Source organism: Homalodisca vitripennis, chromosome 6 (assembly GCF_021130785.1).
Source record: "Homalodisca vitripennis isolate AUS2020 chromosome 6, UT_GWSS_2.1, whole genome shotgun sequence".
In the NCBI taxonomy this organism is placed as follows: Eukaryota; Metazoa; Arthropoda; class Insecta; order Hemiptera; family Cicadellidae; genus Homalodisca; species Homalodisca vitripennis.
In genome coordinates, this window is record NC_060212.1 from 64,085,601 (window position 1) to 64,103,808 (window position 18,208).

General features: G+C 33.5%; 1 protein-coding gene across 1 annotated transcript; it reads left to right on the forward strand.

Moving 5' to 3' along the window:
* The first annotated feature begins 511 nt into the window (after window positions 1-511).
* On the forward strand, window positions 512-12,594 carry LOC124365407 (RNA polymerase II-associated protein 1-like). The gene is made up of 5 exons (XM_046821387.1): window positions 512-615; window positions 4,998-5,161; window positions 6,143-6,374; window positions 10,632-10,792; window positions 12,407-12,594. Exons 2-5 carry the CDS (start codon window positions 5,026-5,028, stop codon window positions 12,592-12,594), a joined length of 717 nt encoding a protein of 238 aa, XP_046677343.1. The 5' UTR covers window positions 512-615; window positions 4,998-5,025.
* Window positions 12,595-18,208: the final 5,614 nt, after the last annotated feature.

The window sequence follows — 18,208 nt, forward strand, 5'->3', positions numbered from 1 at the left end:
AAAGTTCAGCTTACAGAGCATCTGTGTACAAAGTTTCATTGCGGGCACTTGTTTGGTTAAGTCTCAGGAGTGACTTTTATACGAGAACGCCCGTCTAACCGTGCATTTAATTTTGACGATAGGACCTCTGACGGCCGACACTACCTATTTGACGTTGGTATATTAAAGTTCAGCTTACAGAGCATCTGTGTACAAAGTTCCATTGCGGGCACTTGTTTGGTTAAGTCTCAGGAGTGGCATTTATTAGAGGACGTCCATTTTACGATACATTCCTACGGTTTACTTAGGTATTATATTTGGGATTTTTATTCATGACACATTTAATGGGAAACCTTTGTGGAAAGTAATAAATAGAAAAAACTGTGTTGATTTTGTGAAAGATCGTTTTTATAATTAGTATTATACAATTTATCTCAGTTTTTGAATTTTTGTTAACGCCTTCAGATTGATGACTGCAACATTGATGCACTAGACGGTCTGGACGATAAAGTGACGCTAACTTCACGGTGGTCTATTATTTGAGTTTATTGTTGTTGTTTTTTACCCGATTTTTGTTTACTTTATTCTATTTCAATTGCATTAAAATTTCTTCAACTAGGCTATTTGAAGTTTGCTGTAAGTCAACTTTTATTTACTTACGTTACCGTATCTGAGGCTGGTAAATAAATATAAATAACAAATAAAGAAAACATGACTGCACTTATAACCTATAATAAAAACAGCATACACACATTTTTACTTAGGTAAAAGCCTAATATTATAAACATGTTAAATATTTACTTTAACCACTTCACTTTATTTATTATTTTCCAGAGTAAAATGCTTGATCAGATGCATCGAATGTTGATGAAAGAAAAATATCTCTAGAGATAGTATCTATCAGTAAAATATTTAATTTTAGAGGGGATAATAAGAAATTTAAATTAAAAAATAATGCAAACCAATTTAACTAAATTCTATAAAACATAATAAATCATGTAAAAACCCAACATTAATATATAAATGGACAGTAATAGAGAACACTTACCATTAGTGTGTTGGCGGGTAGAGCTGAGCGACAGCAATAAACAAGTGGTGGAGCCTGGTATGTGGGTGGAGATATTTAGCCATGAAAAGGAATTCTGCCTGGTACCCAACAAAATGGTAACCCCGGACACCTTAACATGGGATATTTGCCCTCATTTTGAACTAGTGTTTTTCAATCGTGTTGGTATGTGCCTCGGTATATGGGTCAATTAAATTGATTGAATGGTTGATAGATATGTGGCTTAATCCCTCATCGCCAAGACAGTTATAAGCCTTCCAATAGTCGTTTACAATTGTTGTAGCTGGCAGAATCCATTCTTTAATAACCTGTAGTAGGGTGTCCCTGTCACGTTTTTCTACAGGGACAAGGCATGATTCTATGCTCTGCCTTTCGATACCCCTGAAAACCCACTGTCCTTGAATTATTCTGCCACGATAGTATTTTCTCCTTCTAAATTTGACCTTCTCAATGTCAACTATGTCAGAGGGCCGCCAATTTTCTTCAAGGACATTGAAATATGGTGGAAATAAACTTTGCGGTAGAAAGAATACCAGTCCACCACTGATTGGGTTGATACTTCAAACTCTAAAGAAATATATACCATTTTCTCGGTGGCTTCAGTTATAATAACATGGTCACCAAACCAAAATATGTCTCGATATCCAGTCGCGTCCTTTCAAAAATTGAACCTGCACAGGTAGATTTTAAAAAATTAGAACGTTTAAAACTGTTTTACTACATTTACAAACCTTTTTATCACAACGAAACATCAAAGTCCTCACGTTCAAAAACAATACACACCCGCACGATGAACAAACACACTAATTTTTTTAAATGTCATGTTCTATTTTAAATGCAATAAATCTCATTTACGTTAAAACAAAGACCCTGAACGTGCCTGATAAAACACTCCAACAAACACAATTCATTGGGATTAAAATTTGTAGTGCTAGGTGATGATTGATCAGTTATTAACACATGCACTCGATCCAAACTGCAGTACACGATATTTAATGAAGCACTGGACCATAGCTCTGGAGCACTCAAGATTACAAATACACTATCAGTCGCAGCCGCAGATAACTTTGAAGTACGCAGATAATTAGACACACAACAAACAAAACATCAAAATATTAAAAATTTAACTATTTATGAATATATCCTCTAGATCATGTTATTTGTTATTTCCACCCCCTAAAACCATATATACTTTTGTTCAGAAGGATGAACAGAATACATTAATAACGATTTGCCGGTTTGGCCGTTAACTTGATTCACACCCTCCAGCCTTTGTTACATTTATAAATATATATATAGGCCTAGCCTAGATATTTTTATTCATCATTAAGTTATTACTTTTTAAGATATGAAAACAGCCGAACTAATTATTTACTACAATTTTAAATACCTTTTATGTAGTTTTGTTTTAGCTAACTATATTGAGGATTCCTTACTCATGACTATCAATGATTTGATAATATTAAATACTGAGATTGGATTGTAGTGGTGGCCACTTATTATACTTCAGCCCTTTATTATTAGAAAGAAAAGACTTTCGACTTACTGTGAAAATTACATATCATTATGATGATCAGTTCTTGTTTTCTGCCTCCTAAAAGGAACCGATGTTGTGAGAATGGGACCATTCAGTCCCTATCTACCATTTGTTATTATAGGCTATATATACGTATGTATTATAAATATATGAGTTAAAATTTACGTTTATGAGCGCTCACGTGATTTGAGCTTGAATGTAGGTATTATCTCGAGGAATGTTTTTTTTTTTTTGGAAACAATGTTGGTGCGACCAAATCCTGCATTGATGGCCTGGGTCATTTCTGATTGTTTCTTTCCCGACCTCACATCACGTTCCATATCATGGTGTGCTTCTGTGGTGCGCAAAAGGCCTTGAGGCTTAAAGGCATGGCAAAAGGCCGCCCCATAGAAGAAGAAGAAGAAGAGGGATGGCCCAGTCCGATTTTACCCATCCTTGTCATCTCTTATAGTTACCATCGAACTTTTCTGGGCCAAAAGGTTTGCCACATGTTACTGCAACCAGTGTGTCACCGATTAATATATAAGGTTACATTACATTTACAATAGACTTCAGCTATTTTGTTTTATTCTTGTTATTTTACATGCACCATTGCACCATACTCATTGACAATTTACACCCCACCTTTATCTCGGCGACTCAGCTCTCTTCTTTTATACCAGTAAAGATTAGTCTTAAAACATAGTGCAGAAATTATTATTAGTGCGGTCAGACTAAGGACCAAGTATTAGTACGGAGGGTTTAGGGTTGATAATAAGGAGGCATTCTGTTCTCGGGTTTGTTTCCCCTAACATAACTTCTTTCTGGGTAAGATGAGAGTCACAACATAGTGCACCACTAGAATTATAGTGGTCTGTGTAAGTACCTTAACGCATGTGGATCTTGAGATGCACTTGATACCAAGTGTCCTATTATGGTTATTTGAGATGCTAGTGGCTGGACGAATGTATTACACTAAACTAACCTTGGAGAACTAGTCTACAAATCTATAAGACAACGATGAGAACCAGTAAGAGAAGAGACTGTGAGGAGATGGCTTCGTATTGAATACACATTTATTCTATTTTCCTATTATTGTCAGATTAAAAAAGCTTCCAGTTCATATAAAAAACTTTAATTTACATTGTTGCCCTGATTTGAAAAAATCCTACTTAGACATGAAATAAATGATACTACAAACATGAATATTTACATATAACAAACACTAACTGAAAATATCACCTAATATATATCTTTCATGAGTATAAGGACTAAGGACTCCTAAAAGCTACATCACTTTTAAACTTATATTGATTCCAGAGATAGAAAAAGGATAGCTTGTATGCCGGATTTAGAACTTTTTATTCATCTGTTATGTGTGTGTCTATTGAATTCCTGGTATCTTGGTCAAGAAACGGTTTATAAAAAATAATAAATAAAGGAATTTCCTAAACAAAACTATATTACAGATATTCATTATTAAAAAAAAAAAAACTAAAAGTCTAGGTCGCCAATTCAAAGAGCTTGTGAGATGGAGCAGGAGATTGTGTAAGTTGAGGAAGATTCTTATGGAGCACCCTGTAGAGAGGTCCTAAAATAAGACAACTCTTTGATTCAAAGCTAGCCAAGAGTTCACCTCATAATGTTGTGTATATAAACTGTTTACTTTCTGGACATTAGAAGAAAGAAAAAGAAGAAGAAGAAATCTTGAATTTAATCTAATATCATTACGACAGTTTCCTACATCATTTAATATTACACCTGTGTGCTTTCTGTGTGACTTCTGTTGAATTTTCCAAGAGAGAATTGGGAATAAACAATTCTATCATAGTAGACGGGAATAATTATATGCGTGAAGTATGCGTGGCAAAGCTGCTTGCAAATCCTCAATTTACTGGAGGTCCTGGACTAACTGTAGAAATTGATGAATCTGTTTTCACCAAAAGAAAATACAGTGTTGGCCGTGTAATAAATAACACAGTAGAGCGAATGTTTGGAGTGGGAAAATCAGGTTTCAGGTGACACTGTCAATCATTCAAAGTTATTCGACAGTTACCTTTGTGAATTCATGTGGAGAAAACGGTTGGAACCTTTTTTCCAATCAATTTTCAAGAATCTTACAAGATATCACATCATTCTGGCCTTTAACATAATATGTTTAACACTAATTCTCATTAACATGGTTTTCATTTATTACAATGTATATAAAAAACAATATTGTTTAAAAAAATTTTTCTTACAGTTAGTTCCTATATTAGCAATATTCATATCGTTGTAAGCCAATAGAAATAGTTACAGTTTTGTGAGCATATTACTAAATTTTGCCTAGTTTCATACAGATGATATTAATTTTTTTTTAAATTAGTTAATTGTTGATACTAATCGTTATGTTCCATTAGATTAAATGTTAGGCTACATTTATGTGTTTTGTTCCAGTCAGGCTTACAGAGAAGAATAATTAAGTATGGCAACACCTAAAAAACAAAGTATTTTTGCACAGCGAATGCAAAATGCCAAGAAGTTAAAATCACAAGATAACAGAAATGTAGCTGCTGTATCATCTGGTGTGCCAAATTTTCAAGTTGAAGCAGCCTGTTTTGGTAAGTAGGTTACACCTTTTGTAATCTTCTTCAAAAATATAAATACTGACTCTACAATAAACCAATCGCTGTTTAACCCTAACAGAATGAAAGTTAACAATGCTTTTCTGTTTTCAATATTTAGTTTTTTTTAATTGTCGAAAATATACCTCATTCCTTTAAAATTATGTGTTATTTTTCAATGATAGTTAAATTTTCTTAATAATTTTATAGCTCTGTATTTGTAAATATTTATACTTTTTTGTCTAAAGATATATTATAGTTTAAAGAGTGCCCTTCTAATAAGTTATTTCTTGTGTGTCAAACAAACTTACCTGATCGGCCATTATTTCTCAGTATTAAACAATTCAGACTTTCCTGACAAACAAATAGACAATATACTTCTATTACAGATTCGTATAGAACTGTAGTAGTGTTAGATTACATAACATTAATATGAGACAAAATAAGTTGAATGAAATCAGTATGTATAAAATATGATAAATTCTATAAAGTTATTTCAGTTAACTTAGTTTACATTTCTTGTTAAGTATTCTTCTGTTGCATAAAACGGATTGGTCAATAACCACTTCTTCACTTTTTTAAAGTTCCCTGTTTAACATATCATGAGACCCTCTGGTAAGTAAGTCCAAAATACAACTTCCACATGAGGGCTTCTCTTCATATCGAGCATGTTGATGAGTGGGAAGATGGAAGTCCGCAGCACTTCTTGCGTTTTAGGCGTATATAAGATGTCCCTCGAAATTCAATTCAACTTAGAAAAGGAGCTCTTGGACTGAGGGAACAATACATTAACACTGCCTTTATAATTATTCTTTTCTTGTTTTGTCTTATAAAAAATTACTGCATGTACACATGCTCTATCCTAAATTTGTAATGTGATTAACCGTTTTGTAAAAAAAAATATGACTTTTGATTTTCCGTAAGATGTTGATAATGGATTGATTGATTTAGTTGTCGTTCTTATTGAATGTGTTATAGGTGAAAAAAGTAATATTGTTCATGGACCTGATGCTGGAATTATTCATGAAGAAAATGTGAAAAGACTTGCATCGATGTCACCATTAGAAATTGAAGAAGAAAGAAATAAGCTGATTGCAAATCTGGATCCATCAATTGTTGACTTTCTGAGATCTAGAAAAACTACGAAGGTTAACTCTAACCAGACTAAAAGACATGACCCCACACCTAGTTCTTGTAGCATGGAGATAAGGTAGGTTGTTTTTCTCCAGCAGGTATTCGTCTCATTAGCTGTAATATTTAAAAGAATTCAATTGATCATGCATGTTTCAAACAGTATTTAAATTACTAAATTATAATTGAAATATAATTTTATAATGGAGTATGTTTAACTCTTTTAGTGCTTGGAAAAAAATTAGAAGTCATTTCCAAGAATACCAGGGATTTTTCACCCAGTGCTACTGAAGGATACCAAGCCTATTTAACCTGTTTTGGAGTATCTGATTAAAACAATATGTTAAAATTACAAACATTTAAATATATTTGTAATTTTTTACCAGATAGAAGAAAAAAAAATTTCTGTAAACGTCCTTATATACGGATGTTGGAACTAAAAGGTTTAAATTGATTTCTGTTTAAAGGTGTCAAAGAATTTTGATTTTGATTTTTAAATAAATAGCTTTAAATCAATTTTAATAAAATTGATTTATTTTTAAATAAATTGATTATCAGATGTGGCAGATAATTTTCTGCTTATAAATGAAATGACCAAAAATATATACTTTGAGGATGAAAATCATAACTAAAACTATTACGAAAAAGTTAAGATTGTGGATATTTATATTCATGATTAACTAACTGGAGATTCTTATTGGTCATAATTCTACAATGCTTTCAAAAGTTGCATCGCTTAAAAAAACCTAAATTCATTATACTATTAAAGAACCCGTTTGCATCTTATCAGTGAAAACTCAAAACAGATTCAGTCATACTTGTTTTACACCATTACAATATTTGAAAATCAACTGTTACAGATCAGTAGTTCCGTAGTTTGCCACATAATTTTTGTGTTCAAGAACAATAGTGTACAAAATTGACACAATATCTTAAGCTTATATAAGGATAAATTACTATAATTAGAATTCAGCTAAAACCGGATGTAACATGTGTCATCGATATGCCTCTGTGTAGGGGATAGTGAGGGAACAAAAATTTAGTTCAAGATCGAGATGGGCATAGTTTGAATGTTTCATGTACTTGTGTTTGTTTTAATAAGTTATTCTTTTGTTTTTAAGTGTATTGTGGACACAACTATTTATTCTTATATTAAACCAAATTCATTTTTCGGGTAAAAGACTCCTCCTACTGGTCAATAACATATGACCCAAGTATGCAATAGTAGGTCTTACAGTCACAATTTTTCATGTAATTTTCTCACCCCAAACAAATTTCAGTCATTATCATAATATATAGATAGTTAAAAGTGTTTGCTATGCCACTTTGTATAATTATGTATCAATTGTCCTAAAATATAAACTAATGAACATAACAGATTGCTCATTTAAGAGGTATACCCCATAATTCGTAAGAAATTATAAACCTAAACCTATATTTTATTTTGATAGAATGTAACCATGCAGAGATTTGCAGAAAAATAAGTATATATATTACAGTTTAGTAAGCTGTAAACAGTAGGAAGTAGAAACTCATTTCTCACATATACTCTCAGAAAACTTTCTAGACAATCCACAAAATATACTTCCTCTTGATTCTACTATATTTGTGTGTAACCTCACTCTCCATTCCAGACTAAAGTGTCATAACCAGTATAGTTTTTGGGCCTATGATCCATAAAGCATGACATATAAAGCTAGGGATCTGCAAGGACACAAATCCACATAATGTGCTTTCTTTCAATTCTACTGCTCCTGATTCCATAAGTAAGACCAAAAGGCTACTTTTACTAGTATAATTAATTATCATCCCTTTTCTGGATTTCAGGGTATGCAAAATACATTTCACCCCATACAAAAGGGCTGATGTGCTCATGGATCAGTAATTCTGGCTATCAGTAAAGATGTCTTAATATCGTCATAAAGCTAGTCAAGTGTCATCGTAAAGTCAAAGTAGCATCAATCTCACCTTGTTACTTCATTGCAGAACCAACCCCTGCAAAAACCAACATGTTGTACTTGTGTTTTAGAAAGATAATTACTGTACATCTCTCTTATAAAGAAAACTGATTCAAATTTTTTTTGTACAATGCCCGTTACAAAAAATTTGCTTTAAATTAGAAAGAGTCCATTTTTGTTGGTATTAGTGCTACTATCAGAGTTTTCTTGTTAGAATTTCTTTGTCTTATGGTCTTCTCACAACTGATCGATCTTCAACAAAAGATTGATAATGGAAGCACTAAACTCCCCACACTTTGAGCACATCACATTAGCATGTGTTACAATTCTTCATTTAAGTAAAGTTATGAGGTTGGCTAAAAGCCTTAAGGGCTGATTAGGTACAAGTGCAAGCTTGTGATACATTCCAGAGATCTACTATAGTGATAGTAGTACTGTATTATTTTGTAAGCTTAACAGAATTATTCTGTACATTTCCATCAGTAGGTGTTCTAAAAATAGGAAACAACATTTTGACATGTTAAAAAATGAAAGCATAAAGCATAAGATTAAGCATACTTATATCATTGGTTTTATTTATTTATTAATGCAAAGCATGGTTTTATTTTGTACCTAAACTTATATTGTTTTTCTGTTTTCTGTGCCGTTTTTACAATGACAGGGTTTTAGGAGTTATTTTCTTGTAAAAAAGTTAGTTATAGTGTATTTTTTCAAAACAATTTTTTGTTATGTATTGTCCATTGTCATTTTTATTATCCATGTCCGTGTCACCATTATGCAAATGAAGCCAATCGGTTATTTTTGTGTCGGGTATTTCCATGGTACAATAAACACTAGAAATAAAACTATAAAATACTTCAGGATAGATGACATGCAATAACACACAGTAGCGGTCTGCAATGTGTAACTACAGCGAACTCATTAAAGAGGACCAAGTAAGTACTGACATGTAGTTGAAAACACTAGAACTACTTGCGTGACACGTGGTTGTCATATAAATGCTTCTTATGCAATATTACGGCAGATAACAGAATAAAACACAGGAGCAGTGGGTAATATTATATCAGTAGAAAAATTGTATGTAATCGCTATAAACGTAGTATTACATCAGAAATTGTGAAGAGTTTAAAAACAGATCTTAATATTTAAGCAAGACATAAACATTTACCCTGTCAATGTTAATAGTCAATATGTTAATAGTCAATATATAATACTATCAGCAGCTCAAACTTTATAATAAACTCCCCACTACCTTAAAAAACTTGTCATTATCAAGGTTTAAACCAACATTGTGTGACTGGTTACAGAAAAAGGAATTTTACACCATTGAAGAGTATTTGGCCTGTGATGATTTTGAGGGGATAAATGTAAATAACTAGGGCTTAGTTCTGTTAAAAAATTTTATTTTGTTAATTTTTGTAATTTTAGGCTATGTTGTTCTCATTTTGAACTCAGAACTAAGTGAAAAGATTGTACACCCTGTCCTTCTATTGGTTGAATATTATTAAGTACAAATGTTTAGTACTTTGTATTAGGCAACTAGACTGTATAGTATAGAGAACTGACGAGACCTATTGTAATTTTCTGTGTAATTGCCTAATGGTCAATAAAGATTCTTGATTCTAGTCTCTAACCCATTAATGCGAAACCAAACAAATTAAATACCTCTTTTATATACCGTATTAACTTATCTCACTGACAAATATCACGTATCCTGGCTAGCATGTATGTTCTGGACAGATACCCCAAGAGATAACATCATAACAAACAATGTTGAGGTATGATGGAAGGGGTGGACATTATTTAGATATTATTATGCCTACAAAGTATGAAAAATTTGCACCCTAGGAGGGTTAACTTCTGGCTGGTTTATACCTTCCACTTGAACCCACACTGGACACAGAAAAAATTTATGTCACTTAAATCTGGCCAACCTTATGGATGTCCATGAGTGGCACATCACTAATCTCAAATGTTGAGATTCTGGGGAGCAGGGGTAGTTCGATAGGTCTAGTCTACTGCAAAATATATTGGAGTTGGTAGAATTCCCTAAGAGTCAAAGGTTCTTGCCAGCCTAAAAATAAGGGTGTGCCTGCTTTGACTGAAGAAAACTGGTTCAGAACTGACTTCCCCTTCTTCCGATGGAACATTACAGATTAATGTCCTAAATTCTTCCTCATGGATCTTGACAGGAGGTGGCCCCTACCCCAAACCTTACCCATCCAGAATATCCTATCACTCCGGAAGCAGCACAGAGGTCCTTTTAGGACTAGTTGCAATTTCTAAGCTTCTTGTCCTAAGAGAAAAAATGTCAAATTAAGTCTGTTAAAGGAATTGCTTTGTTTGAAAATGCTAATTGCTACGTGGGACTGTGACAGTGATGTGCCAGTGGTCACACAGACTCCAGTTGCAGAGTTAGTCAACAAGTATCCACACATGGACGTGTTGGAACCTGACAAGTTGGAGTGGATGCAGGAGGTTCCCCCACCCCAACCTCCCGCACCTGGCTGTCCATACAGTGCTAGGTTCAACTTTGACGGTTAGTAAATTTCTCTTACTGGAATCTAGCTCAGAACTGTCACTTTTTATTTATTGCTCATGGTATTAATTTATAATCAAACCATCTAATGTATGTTGTTGTTGTTGTTGCAACTTCTGTTGAGGCAGATTTGTCCTCATCGTATTATAACAACAACAATATAAACTGACCATTGGTATAACCCAACTCAGGATGCCAAGTCCATGGCGAATACAACATGGTGGCTTACGAGGACTATGCCACAAGACCATATGTCTCATGGTTGATCTACACTCAGCAAGGTTTACCGGCCAAGTTCCAGCCTTTTTGTAAATCATTCTGTCAGATCAACTTAATGGCAGCCGATATAATGTCATTTACATCTGGCTAGATTAATAGTCTCATTTAAATACATAATATCAATAATATGTTGGTTTTGATGTAGCATTCATAATTGAGTGTAAAAATAATATTACTTTGTCATCACGCACCTTACAATATTTACATCAGTAAACAGGTTATAGTTTTTTAACATGATGGCTGCCGCACACACGGCTTACAGTGCACATTCTCATATTACAGTTCGACAGTTATTGTACAGTAGTTAAACACATTGGCTGCAGCAAACGCCTTTGAATGCACATTTTCAGTTGGTCTCAGTTTAGAGACTCAGTGAAGCTGTTAAATCGTTGCAAACTCAATCTGAGGTAAAATGATTAATATAGGGAAATATATATGTGTAAACGATTTAATGAAAAAAATGTTGAAATTGCATTGTTTGTTATTGACAGCCTTCCAGCCATATTTTTTTCAAAATTCGAGGGTTGTTTTTTAACCTCCAATCTCACATCATGATGGCCAGAAACGTGACAGGTCTGCAGTGTGTGCAGTAGTCGATCACGCATCTTCTCTGCTACAATATTTGTCAATTACTAGTTTACGCTGAGCTGCAGTCGCATAAACATTGCCACCTCTATTGATTTTCCTGCTAAATATGAATTGAGAAGTGTTACTAATTTCCTGGAGCAGAAGGGAATATTACAAAAATACAACAATATAGTAAATGACAATAGATTTAAATTAATCAAGAATATATACACAAATTTTCCAAAATTAAACACAAGACACAATTATACAACAGACTGTTTAAGAACCCAACAGAATGTAACGGTATTGGAGGTTGGAAAGGATCCTTTCTTGAAACATCCATCGCTATTAAAAAAGTTTAAATAATAAATTACAGATTAAATTACAACGTTCCATCTTTATATGAAACCAATTATCCACAAGGTAAATTCATCAAATGTGTTGGAAACTTAATGAAAATATCATATGATTATTTTTTAAAGTTACATGCTGCAGGAGCTGATGCAACACAGTCGTTCTTCCGTGCTGCAACAATGTATAACTGCCATCTCTACCACTGACAGTTATTGTGAACTGTGTGTTAACAGGGGAGCTGATGCCATATGCAAACAATACAAAGACAGATGGACTGTACCACCACGGGGAGGAGCCAGATCGTCTTGGCTACACGCTGCAGGAGTTGATGCAACTCAGTTGTTCTTCCATGCTGCAACAACGTATAACTGCTATCTCTACCATTTACAGTTATTGTGAACTGTGTGTTAACAGGGGAGCTGATGCCATATGCAAACGATACAAAGACAGATGGACTGTACCACCACGGGGAGGAGCCAGATCGTCCTGGCTACACGCTACAGGAGTTGATGCAACTCAGTCGTTCTTCCATGCTGCAACAACGTATCACTGCTATCTCTACTCTGGCAAACATATTTCACAAGGCAGGTAGTCATGTATGAGCAAGCCTCAGACTCAAATAATTACATTGTATAATGTTTGTTATGTTTTTGTAAGAAAGGGCACGGTAAATGTTGTACATATTAAGTATTTTAATACATTTAATATAATTTAAGAACAATTTATTTATAAGTTAATTAATTCTTTTAGAATCAGTGGGAGACCTAACCTCCCCCCCTCGCTAATATGCTTAAAGGACCAAGTGGTTGATATATTTGTTGTCCATAAGCAACTCTTAGAATAAAACCGAACAGGCAATATATATATATACAGGGTGATTCATGAAGTTCTCCCCCCACTTCTACAGCACATTGTACTAGTAAAAATAATGAAAAAATGTTATATAAACATAGGTCCGAAAACGCCTCGTTAGCGAGTTACAGCTAGCGAAAGATTTCGCCTGAATTCCTGGGTAAAGAGTAAAATAAAGCAATACTGAACTTTTGGAAAGGTTAATTAAGTAAAAAATATCGTGGATTCTTATGTATTTTTACCTGATAAAGCTAATAAAATAGGTTTCAGAACTGTACCTGTAGTAGTTTTTGAGGGATTCAGGGTTAAATGCAAAAAATTGGGGCACGAAACAATGTTTTTTTTAAGTTTGATGTACAATAACTTTGTTAAATTGGTAATAAATACATAAAATCAACAAACATTAATTGTAGAGAATTTAATTCTGAGAAAATTGATATAATCAAAGTCTAAAATAAAACAGAAATAAGTACCAAAAAATCGATTTTATTCAGTATAATACATTACTAGCTGTAAAGAAATACCGTACGGTATTTAGTTAAAATACACAAAAACAAAATGTTTGTTCCTTAATGATGAGATAAATTGAGAAAACAAGATTAACTATTAAATAAATTTGTTTGTAAATAAAAATATCATGTTTTATTACGTTGTATTTTTTTTTTAATCAAAATTTAAATCAAATGTTCGAAAATAAATGAAGCAAACATTTTCCCATTATTGTTTACTAATCATCGAAATGCAGTTTTTTGTTTTATTAATTTCTAAGTTGGTAACGCACGAATAACAGCTGATCAACAATGGTATTCTGTACTGTTACGTTAGAACTGTGTATTAGTGGTGTTTTGCAAGCTACAGCAGGAAATCGGGTTCTGTGAATCGTGTTATTAAATGCAATTTTTCTGTGAGTTATAATACGATTGTTTATTCAGCGAAAAAATGCCTTACTTATTTACATCAGAGGAATACGCTGATATGGTTTTTATTTTGGGTTACTGTAATGGTAATGCTAGAGCTGCTGTAGAAGAATATGAACTACGTTACCCTAATAGGAGGATTCCAGATACCAAAACAATTTCAGGAACTTTTCGTACTCTTCGGGAAACAGGATCACTACCAAGTACTAGAACCAATTATGAACGAGCTGTCCAACTTGATGATGATATTGTTATTAATGCTAATGCTGTTCATCGCAGTCCAGGTGTAAGTACACGACATATTTCTAGGCGGATATGAGTTTCGCAGTCAACGGTGTGGAGGTCACTTAATCGAAACAAATTTTATCCGTTTCATAAACAAAAGGTTCAACATCTACAGCTAGGGGATGGTCCGCTTCGCTTGGAGTTTTTGCAACTTTTTGAATATTAATAATCAACTCTACAAGCGTATTTTGTTTACGGATGAGGCACAATTCACTCGGGATGGTGTCAATAACTTGCACAATGAACACTCATGGGCAGAAGAAAAATCCACATGAGGTAGTGGAACAGAACTTTCAACACCGATTTAGCGTCAATGTCTGGTGTGGCCTTTTGCACAATCGGCTGATTGGACCTTTTATATTACCTGGACACCTAAATGCTGAGTTCTATTTGCATTTCCTTCAAGAAGAGTTGCCGCAGCTGTTAGAGAATGTTCCTTTACATCTCAGACAAAATTTGTACTTCCAGCATGACGGAGCACCTCCCCACTTTTCACGTGCCGTTTCTGCTTACTTAAATCATCAATTTCCTGGACACTGGATTGGTCGTGGAGGGCCTCACCCTTGGCCACCAAGATCACCAGATCTATCTCCATTGGATTATTGCATCTGGGGATGGATGAAAGACATTGTATACAAGACAAAAGTGAATTCTCGTGATGAATTAATTGCCCGTATTATGGGTTCGGCTGTGCAGATACAGGGAAGTCCTGAAAAATTAAGAAACGCAACAAAAGCAATACACAAACGTGCTGCAAAAATGTATTGATAATGATGGCCTCATTTTCGAACATCTATTATAAAAAGGTGCGTACGGTTGGCCCAACCTGATTAATTTTGCTTAAAACTAGTAATTTATTATACTGAATAAAATCGATTTTTTGGTACTTATTTCTGTTTTATTTTAGACTTTGATTATATCAATTTTCTCAGAATTAAATTCTCTACAATTAATGTTTGTTGATTTTATGTATTTATTACCAATTTAACAAAGTTTATTGTACATCAAACTTAAAAAAACATTGTTTCGTGCCCCAATTTTTTGCATTTAACCCTGAATCCCTCAAAAACTACTACAGGTACAGTTCTGAAACCTATTTTATTAGCTTTATCAGGTAAAAATACATAAGAATCCACGATATTTCTTACTTAATTAACCTTTCCAAAAGTTCAGTATGGTTTTATTTTACTCTTTACCCAGGAATTCAAGCGAAATCTTTCGCTAGCTGTAACTCGCTAACGAAGCGTTTTCGGACCTATGTTTATATAACATTTTTTCATTATTTTTACTATTACAATGTGCTGTAGAAGTGGGGGGAGAACTTCATGAATCACCCTGTATATATATATATATACATACAGGGTGATTCAAAACTAAACGGCAATCTCTCGAGAGCTTATTCTATAGCTAAAAACAAGTAAAAAAGTTCATATAACCATATGCCCGGAAACGCTTCGTTAGCGAGTTACGCCTAGCGAAAGATTTCGCCCGGATTTCAGAACCCTTGGTGAAGTCAGGCCGTATAAAAATGGTAAAGGTAGTTACAAAGATACAAATACGATTGTTTTTTATGTTTTTATATCTGACAAATTTATTAAAATTCGTCCCAGAGCTGTAAATGCAATACTTTCAGAGATATCTTACGTAAAAACACAAGAATTGGTGCAAAGAAATAACACATTTTTGTGTTTAACGTAAGATTACTTCCATAAATGTTTAATAAAGGTCATTTTTTTCTTAAACAGATTTGTTAGAACATTTAAATTCTGAAAAGATTCATGTGAATTACTTAGGAAAAAAATTAATAATAGGTATTGAAATTTAGCTTTATTTAAAAATAAAACAGACGCACAAAAATGCATTATTCTTATCTGCATAAAATATTAAGTAATGTTTAGGTTGTGAGTAACAGCTGATCATTTATTCAACACTTTTTATCGTCATATTTTCTTTGCAAAGGTTGGCAATATCAGCTGATCAACAATTAAGTTCATGAAGTAATATTTGAATAACCTTTATGGAGGTTTTTGTATTGTGGAGTGTGAAGATTGTATTTTGTGAGATCCTGTGATTATTTTGGAAATATTTTATACAAGTTCCCCCCCCACCCCCCCCCCCCCCCACCCCCCCCCCCCCCCACCCCCCCCCCCCCCCACCCCCCCCCCCCCCCACCCCCCCCCCCCCCCACCCCCCCCCCAAAGACAACTAAAAGTATGTTTATCGTGTTTTTCTTTAAGTTCAAAGCTAATTTTTTATTAGAACTATGTTATAAGAGTTAAACACAAAACATATTTATAAAACAGACCAATTTAGTTAAAATTAGCATATTTACTGATAAAGATCTATAACTAACTATTTACACAACTATTAATTTTATATGATAAAACTAAAAAAATATATATAATTATTAGTTATTTTTTAATTTTTTCCTAACATATTAGTGTGTAACTCTAACCCACAAAGTTGTATAAGTTTGGTTCTTCAGGATTTTCCATTTTGGTCATCAAAAAATCTCATGCTCCTTATAAAATAAAATGCACAGAGTCGCAATATAAGACAAGTTAAAAAATTGAAACACAACACTATCAAACGATGAGAAACAATAGCGAGATCTGTAGTAGGTACACTCATGATAACAGACGAAGCAGTAGTACATACCACCAGCAGACAACGGATATGTTTGGCATTTTGTTCCCATCTACTGTTTATGGTAAATTTTGCAATTTTAGCTTTCTCTGTCAAATTCCTGCCTCATGATAATGATGTTAATATTAATAGTAATACGCCCAAATACTTGTACTAATTTACTATTTTATTTTTTCTGCCCTTCACCTTTATAGAGCCACTTTTCATTTTTTTCTCAGTTCACCCCCCTTTTGGAATAACATGATTTTGGACTTGCTAAGATTGATACACAAATTCCAATCTTCAAAATACCTTTCTATATTGTTAATCATGATTTGCGAAGACGGCGTACTTGCTACAAAAACTATGTCATCGCACAGACTTTGATTCTGGTTCCTTCAAAATTATAACCTCCCTCATGTTATGTGTGTGTGTCTGTGTTATGTTGTTATGTTATCATTTACATATAATGAGAAAAGTAATGGACTCAAAATACACCTCTGTTTTACACTCATTTGTGTCTCAAAACAGCTTGTCACTTCACCCTCAGCCCACACTCTTGCACTCGTACCGTCATATACATTTTTGAACACCTTTAGCATAAGGGATGAAACTCCCAAACCTGATGGCATATTAAAAAATCGTGTGTTTCTGCTGATTGCGTCAAAGACAGTAGTGAAATCTACAAAGAATGCATAAATCTTTTTAACTTGTATTGTAGAACATAACTTAATCATATTCGATAAATTAAACAAATATTCAATCACGGAATAGTAGTAAATGATATTAAAACAATGCTTTTCCAATATATTTCATTGTTTGGATGAGGCCTTTCGAAACCAAGGGTTTAACATCAGACGATTCCACAAATTAAATTGTAGAGTATCCTTTTTTGAACCCAGCTTAGCATTCTGTAAAAACGTGACACTCACTTGTCCATGAATTTAACTTAGATTTTTGCAAAGTAGTCAAAATGAATTATTAAAAAAGTTGAGTTTTTTTTTATTTCCATAAAAATGCCTCCTATAGGTCTGCCCAGTTGTTATTTCTGGCTGCTATTTCAAATTCTAATGGGCCATTCCATTTCAAATCAACCAATAAAAAAAAATAATTTTGGACCTTCATAACTTTTTCAAGATTCACTGAGATTGCATGCAAAAATTTTAAAAGATATAGGTTCAGTTCCATTCTCAAGATGCCCTGTGGGTAGACAGGCAGACAGACATCATACAGAAAAGAAATTTTTACAACTCCTCTGCAGACAAAAGAGAAATTTTGTCACCATACTGAGACTTCAATGACGCTCAGCTAAATTCTACAGTTGGACATGTACCGTCATATAACTTATTCTTATCAATATAAAAATTAAGCTTCATGCATAATTTCAAGTCTGCAGATCAGTTAATTTCAAAATATTGTGCGGACAGACAAACAGAAATAAAATGTTTCTAGTCTCTCGAGTAATAGGCTTTGCTAAACACTCAGCCAATAAAACTTACCAAGTCAAATACTACATTGTAAATATATTAATAAATAA

Coding starts and splice junctions, on each gene's coding strand:
- LOC124365407 (XM_046821387.1), top strand. CDS start 5,026: ATGGCAACACCTAAAAAACAAAGTATTTTTGCACAGCGAATGCAAAAT. Junction 5,162..6,142: donor AGTTGAAGCAGCCTGTTTTG/GTAAGTAGGTTA, acceptor AATGTGTTATAG/GTGAAAAAAGTAATATTGTT. Junction 6,375..10,631: donor TCTTGTAGCATGGAGATAAG/GTAGGTTGTTTT, acceptor GGACTGTGACAG/TGATGTGCCAGTGGTCACAC.